The sequence below is a fragment of the Meriones unguiculatus genome, chromosome 10 (assembly GCF_030254825.1).
Source record: "Meriones unguiculatus strain TT.TT164.6M chromosome 10, Bangor_MerUng_6.1, whole genome shotgun sequence".
Taxonomy (NCBI): domain Eukaryota; kingdom Metazoa; phylum Chordata; class Mammalia; order Rodentia; family Muridae; genus Meriones; species Meriones unguiculatus.
The window spans coordinates 110746764-110754721 of record NC_083358.1 but is presented as its reverse complement, the minus strand read 5'-3'; the positions used below and the strand labels follow the sequence as shown (position 1 = coordinate 110754721).

The 7958-nt window shown below is 40.8% G+C and overlaps 1 protein-coding gene across 1 annotated transcript; it reads left to right on the top strand.

The window, feature by feature from the left end:
- The first annotated feature begins 1003 nt into the window (after positions 1-1003).
- On the top strand, positions 1004-2263 carry Lce7a (late cornified envelope 7A). Its single transcript, XM_060393303.1, has 2 exons — positions 1004-1085; positions 1734-2263. The coding sequence occupies exon 2, from the start codon at positions 1755-1757 to the stop codon at positions 2040-2042; it is 288 nt and encodes a 95-aa protein (XP_060249286.1). The 5' UTR covers positions 1004-1085; positions 1734-1754; the 3' UTR covers positions 2043-2263.
- Positions 2264-7958: the final 5695 nt, after the last annotated feature.

Sequence of the window (7958 nt, the reverse complement as noted above, 5' to 3'; positions counted from 1 at the left end):
TGCCAACTATGCAATCCAAGTTCAAGATACAAAGAAAAGACTAGGGACAGGCGTCACAAGAGTCAGCCTTGTCCTTCTCAGGAGAGAAGAGGCATGCTAAATGGGCCTTTTAGATCAGCCAGTTTTATGATTATGTCAACCTACCAAAGTGCTTTTTAAATTTTTGCTCTGATTTTGATAGTGGTTAAGCACAGTAGGGTGAATTCTCTGAAGGTTGTAGTGCTTTCTGCTGTGTACTGACAAGCTAGAGAAGCAAGAACGTTTATTGGTTAAAAAAAAAAAGTTTGAAAGGGTGGGCAAGAAAAACAAATGGTGTAAGGAGTGCCATATGCAAAACAAGGAGGATCCTGGCCAGGGAGAAAGTACACTGCAGTCAACATACACAAGCAACTTGGAAAGAAGGGTTGTGAATACAGAAAATATGCCTGGGTCTCTGGTCAGAATTTGAGAGGCAGAGCTTCCAGAGCAAACACTACACAAAGTTTGAGCTTCTCCTTCATCCTGTCTGGCTGTCAGTACCTTGGCCTGTGGAGTGGAAGCAGTAACCAACACCCTCTCCAGAAGGCTCTGTCTCTTAATTCCTCAAGGTTCTAAGTGCTTTTGCTTCCTGAATCAAATACATTGAGCTGTCACCGTGGTCACAAGTGCATTTATTTCTGGTTCCAAACTTGGTGAAACCTTTGATATTTCCCATTTGCACCCTAAGCTGGCCCAGCACCTGTGGCCTTAGACTTGCTTTACTCTTTGGAATCTTCCAGAAAGTGTAACTTCAGTCCAGTCCCCAAGCTTCTTTCTTGTAAACATCCTTGTAAGCTATTATCTTGCCTTTATGGAAATATTAACAAGGCTTGTGGAGAGATGTTCTGGGAAGACACTCATAAGGAACTGGTTGTGACCCAGAGTGACATAGTGAGAAAATGACAGAGCCACCAGCATGTGGGCTGTTGTCATCAAAGCCACCTGATCAGCAAGCAGCTTTCACATCATCCATAGCTCATTCTGAGTTTAGAGTGGTGGACATATAAAAGACTTCTACTCATAGAGTCTCCTCATTTCCATTTTCTGCCTGATAATAAGAGAACAAGGTAAGTCTTCTTACTGATCTAATGGCTGTTTGAGGAGTGGATGGCTTGGCTATGGCCAAGCTGAATGGGACAAGCCAGTCCAGGATGGAGAATGAGTGAGAGCTAATAGGTAATTTCAGGCACAGGAAATCATGAAGATGAATCAAAACTACCATCCCAGGAAAAGCAAATGTTAACTAGATATTAGAGTAATGAGAAGGCATGAAGGAAAGGAGGCTATTGTAGGACAAGAGCATCTACATAGGGCTGAAGAATAGAACTTAGTCAGAACCCATGACACAGGACAGCAAAGCAAGGGGAGGCTGAGGAACAAGGTAACGAAAGGACAGAAAGCATGGTGAAGGCAACAAAGTAGACCATTGCAGAAAAGCTTACTTGATAACTTAAGATTTGGAAAAGCACCAAGAACTTCAAATATTTAAAGTTAGTCTTAGGAGGAACAGAACAATGAGGAGGAGGAGGAGGCTAACCTATTCTGGTTTACCCACTTGGGCTTCTTCTGTGCTGGGAAACTGGGGCTTCTCTGTTGTAATGACAGTTTCTAGACTCGCAGATTTAGTTGCAGAATTTCAGGCTGCATAGGAAAATATCAAGCAAAACGATTTGTATTCACTAGGTTATCAAAATGTCTTCATTTCCCCCCTTCAGGATATCTGAAGTTTGTCCAAGATGTCCTCCCTGCAAAACCAGCAGAAATGCCAGCTCTCTGCTAAGTGTCCACCCAAGTGCCCTCTTCGAGGTCCCCAGTCTCCTGCCTCCTGTCTCCCTCCCAGTGCCCCTCCGGCTCCCTCCTGCTGTGTTTCCACCTGCTTTATTTCTGGCCTTGGAAGCAGCCTCTCTTTGGTATCACACCGATTTCCTCGATTCTACCTTCGGCAGCCTCAGTGTTCTGAGTGCCCTGAGAATGGATTTGCAGGGTGTTCGAGCTCTTGTCCTAGTTCTGGACACTGTAGCTGACCTGCAATCTCTGAGGAACCAAAGAGCCACAGACTAAGACCAGCCTTGAACCAATGCTGTTCCTCACTTAGCCTTCCTTACTCTCCTCCTGAACTAGTTGCATGGGTGATGGGATTCTTTCTTTGTTAAGATTAGGCCTCTTGGCATTGGCTCTGGTACTAGGCAAAGAAGAACTGAAGGTGAAAGAAAATTGTTTCCCAAAGCCTTATCAGTGTACAGAAATAAAGTTTACCTCTTAGATAGTATTGGCTTCTTGGTGTTTATTGATTTTCCCAGTAGGGCCTACATTGTTCTGCATTGATTCCTTAAACAGACCTCACCAAGAACCAGGCAAACAGGAAATTCTCTTTCTGATAGACCCTGACTCTGGGCTGTTGGGAGGGCTGTGTGCAGGAAAGATCTTAAGAAAAGATGTGGGAGGATATTTCCAGAACTCAAATGACCCAATATTCCTAATGCTTAGGATGCTGTTGCTGTCCTCCTGCACATTCTTCTGCTCAGAGACTTGGTGAGATAGCGTGGTACCCAAGAAGGAGATGGCACAGGAGACATCTCGAGTTAAGACCTTAGATAAAAATCCATGAAAGATATTCTGAGCATAACCATGTAACTGAGTCCACACTGGATATCTCCACAGAGGAACCAGAGTCAGGGAGGATCTGTAAAGTGCCGAGTAGGAAAGACACCGATGAGGCTTGGTGTAGCTGCCCACACATGGTAGTCTTTTTTCCTCTTCTATCCAGAGGGACAGGTGTTGTGGGCTTAGAAAAGTGTTCTCAAAGCACTGTCTGCTCTACAGGAAACAGTAGTGCTGTGTCCACCCTTTGGGCCTCTCACCTAGCCTCAACGTGGAGACAAGCTGGAGTCCATAAGGTTGGTGAGAGATTCTATACCATGTCGACAATTATCCGTACGACTGTTGTAGAAAATATGTCACTGTTACCAATAAGTTATACATGTCATTTCTTTCATTACATATAATATACAGTTCAGAAAACCTTATCTGAGAAAATTATAAAGTCACTCTCACAGACTGACTGAGCCCAGAGCACATGGGCTTTAATCTGGGCACTAACTTAAAGACAGAATTTCTGGATAGTCATGAGCTTGATGTAGATTGTCTAACGAATAGAGAGAGACTTCATTAATGTTATTTCACCTATTGTCAACATTGCATAAACTTGAGGTATATTCAGTATTTTTAAACATTACATTGTTACTAAACAAGCTTATATACCTCAGATGTGTTACGAAGAAAACCTTACTATCAACTCTAATGTCCAAGCCTGCTGTTTGTATTTCTCTAAAAAACAAAAAGTATTAAAAATTAAAATGTTATTTATGCCATGTATAAATGATTTTATAAACCATTTTTACAAAAGAATAAAATCAAATTTTCAGCAAGAAAGGACATGTGCTTTAAGTTTTTAAAGAATCTACACAGGTTTTACTCTAATAATTTTAAGTATATTATAATGGAACCCAAAAAAAATTGAAAGATGGGGCAAGTAAAAATGTTTACTCTGGTTCATTTTGATCTCCTTTCAGTGCTATATTGAATTTCTTTGGGGGAAATTTGCTGTAGTAACCTTTCAGTAGGCCTGAGGGACCGACAATGTTGCTGAGAAAGTGTAGTTCCGAGAGTCACCAGACCACAAGAGGGCAGTAGTGAGATAATATAGTTGTAGGGTGACATCCAGACCTTGTCTTGGCTTTTGAGAAGCAACACCCATGACAAAGCATACTACATTGTTTTGGCCGGAAGAATTTTCTTTTATTTACTTATTTTTAAGAATTTCTTCTTTTCTCATACACTATATCCCAACCACAGCCTCCCTTGCCTCCACTCCTCCCCGTTCCCTCCAGGGTACCTTCCCTCTTCCCAAGATTCACTGCTTTACCTCAGAAAAGAACAGGCTTCCCAGTGACGTCAACCGAACACAGCATAACAAAGTGCAATAAGAACAGTTACAAACCCTCATATCAAGGCTGGATGAAGCAACTCAGGAGGAGGAAAATGATCCCAAGGCCAGGCAACAGAGTCAGAAACAACCCTCCGCCAGCCACCATGCCCACTGTTAGGATTACCACAAACAACCCAAGCCAAACAACCACAGCCTGCGTGCACAGGACCTCGTACAGCCCCATGTGAGCTCCGTGACTGACACTGCAGTCTTTGTGAGCCCCTATGAGCCCTGCTTCATTCATTCTTTGGTCCTTGGTTTTCTGGTATCCTCGACCTCTCTGACTCATACACACACACACACACACACACACACACACACACACACGCTCTTTCACAAGGTTCTCTGTGCTCCACCTAATGTTTGAGTGGAGGTATCTGACATAATGCAGTTGAAAATTAATTCTAATTTGTAAAATGTTGCATGATATAGAAGATACCTGATAAAACAGGGTCAAATGAAAGGGGAGGAGGTCCTCCCCTATCAGTGGACGTGGAAAGGGTCAGGGAAGAGACCAGGGAGGAAGTGTGGGGTTGGGGAGGGAATGAGGGAGCGGGATACAGCTGGGACACAGAGTTAACAAAATCTAACTAAAAAGAAAAATAAAAGAAAAAAAGAAAAAATCCAATAATAATAATAATAAAATTTTTCAATAAATTTAACTTATACTAACAGTAGTAAGTTATATAATTTAAAGTTAAACATAGGACCCCCTAGAGTCTTCAAGAGCTATGGGTCTAAGTTGCCTTTGAAGTGTGTTCCCTTGAGATATAGAAATCATGGGTACAGTTAAACAGAGAAATTTTAATGTATGAATTGCTTAACAATAGGAAAGATAAAAGTATAAGATATGAGAAAGAAACCGAGACAATGGCCAAAAGACAGATGTGGAGGGGCTCATGCTCCAGTGGAAGAGTTGTGGCTCAGCTGGTACCAACAACAGCACTCTGCAGTTTACTAGAGCCCCGCATCTCTAGAGTAAACAGTAAGTAATACCAAGAACCAGGCATGGAGAACGCATTACATCATAAATGTCTGGGTATAAAGTCCAGGTAACACGGGAACTACAAAGCCTTCAAAGCAACAAGGCCTGTAGAGGTGCCACAGCTCCAAATGGACACTCTGTGTAAGTGGCCAGCAAAGTACATTTATGACCTGTGCAGGCAGAAGACTGTGAAAGGTCATGCTCACTTGGTGGATGGAAGGAAACAGACTGACCGAATGCTAACTCTGTTCATGGAGAGTGGTCACCAGTTGGCTTATTCACTTATAGTTGCCTGCTTCCAATCTCTTTATGTACAGTGTTCATCTAGAACATGCTACCCAGGATGTTTTACATAACTCTTATTTAAAGAAGAAAAGTTTTTCAGAATTTTGTTATTCAATAAATAATAATAACAATTTGTTATTATTGAACAGAGCAATGCACGAATTTAGATAAATTTATTTGTACAGTACCACAAATAAATAAATTCATTTGCTCATTACCGTAGAGTAATTAGTGCATTTGGCACTAAGATGATGTAACTGACAACACACTATCTTAATACAATGGTGTATACAATGCCAAAGAGACTTTTAAAATTCAATTATCAGATATATTTATTAAAGAGGGTCGGTTGCTTCTGACTCAGGACTTGCCAGGATCACATTTTTCCACCAGGAGGGAGCACAGCTAAGCCTTAAACACTGTAGCATTAGTGAGCAGTAAAAAATTACCGGAACATTCTTTCTCAGTATCATTACCCTGAAGGGGTGCCTGATTTTTGCTATTGCTGAGGCTCACTGACCCAAGGGAAAATAGAGCATCTATGGTTACCGCCAGAAATCAATGTCTTTATAGCATATACTCTCCAGAGTAGAGGTCAGGATTGAATGGAAGAACCTCTGTGAGACATGAATATCTGAGCCTGGAATCAAATCATGATGAAGAGGACACATCCTAATGCCAGCAGAGGGCAGTTGAGAATTTGAGTGAAAGCCTACAGCTCTAGCTTTGCTTCTAGTTCTCCTGAGGAGACACAGGCTATCTACCACTCTATGTCAGGACTTTGCAGACAGTGTGCACAGATTGTTCACAGTAAGAGAACAAGAGATGGCCTTGAACTTGTGATGATGCTGGTGGTAACTCATCCAAGAAGAAGAAAAAGTGGGGAAGAGCCTTGAACTCATTGGCACAGGAGACAACTTCCTGAACAGAACCCCAATAGCACAGGCTCTAAGATCAACAATCTATAAATAGGACTTTATGAAACTGAAAAGTTTCTGTAAAGCAAAGGACACTGTCATCAGAACAAAACAACAGCCTACAGACTAGGAAAGGATCTTCACCAACCCTATATCTGAGAGAGGGCTGATATCCAGAATATATAAAGAACTCAAGATATTATGTAGCAACAAATCAAGTAATCTAATTGAAAAATGAGGTACAGCACTAAACAGAGAATTCTCAATAGAGGAACTTGGTGGCCGGCTCTTTGATCACTTCCCCATGATGGGCGTGGGCAGCCTTACCAGGCCACAGAGGAAGACAATGCAGCCAGTCCTGATGAGACCTGGTAGGCTAGGGTCAGAATGAAGGGGAGGAGGACCTCCCGATCAGTGGACTTGGGGAGGGACATGGGAGTAGAAGAGGGAAGGAGATTGGGATTGGGAGGGTTCAAGGGAGCAGCTGGGACACAAAATGAATAGATTGAGATAGATGGATAGATAGATAGATAGATAGATAGATAGATAGATAGATAGATAGATGAAAGAAATAGAAGATATTTCCCATAACACATAATAATCAAAGCATTAAATGGAAAAGCATTAAAAGCTGAAAGGGTAAAAGACTAGATAACATATATAACAAATCCATTAGACTAACACTGGAATTCTCAGTAAAGCCAAGGACCCGATGGATGTTCTACAAATCTAAGAGAAGATAGATACCAGCCCAGAGTACCACACCCAGCAAAACTTTCAATCACAATAGATGAAGAAAGAAAAGCATGCAATGATGCAACTAAATTTAAGCAGTATCTAACTATAAATCCAGCTCTTCAGAAGATACTAGGAAAAAAAACTTCAATCTAAAGAGGTTAACCACACCCAAGAAAACACAAGGAATAAATAATCCCAGACCAACAAATCAAAAAAGCAGGAAAAACCTGTACCATAATGACAAAATAAAAGGAATCGATAACATTTCTCATTAATACCTATCAACATCACACAGACACAGACTGACAGATCGGATTTAAAAACAGGATCTGCTGAATCCAAGAAACACACTTTGCTATCATAAACAGACATCACCTCCAACTAAAAGAATGAAGGAAGATATTCTAAGCAAATAGATTAAAAAAACAAGCTGGTGTAATCATTTTAATATCTAATAAAATAGTTCCAAAACAATCAGGAAAGAAACTATATGCTTATCAAAGAAAAACATTCCCCAAGAGGATATTGCAACTCCAAACATTTATGCACAAATAAAAAGGCATCCAAATGTATGAAAGATATACTACTACAGCTAAGATTATGGATTGACCGCCACACCATGATAACAGGTGACTTCAATACCCTACTCTCACCAGTAGACAAATCATTCAGATGAGAACTAATCAGAGAAATGCTGGAGCTTAGTGACACCATTAGTCAAATGGCCTTAGCAGATATTTATAGAGCATTTCATCCAAACACACACACACACACACACAATTTTATCATCTTATGGAATTTTCTCCTAATTTGGTCACACACTTTGAAACAAAGCAAGTCTCAACACACACACACACACACACACACACACATATATGAAATACTATGCATTCTACCTAACCACATGGATTAAAGTTGGGTATCTCCAACAATAGAAAGTTTACAACTCGGGAGAACTGAACAATTCACAACTGAGGAATACAAATTATTAGAATTGAACAAAATCCAAAACAACATATCCAAACTT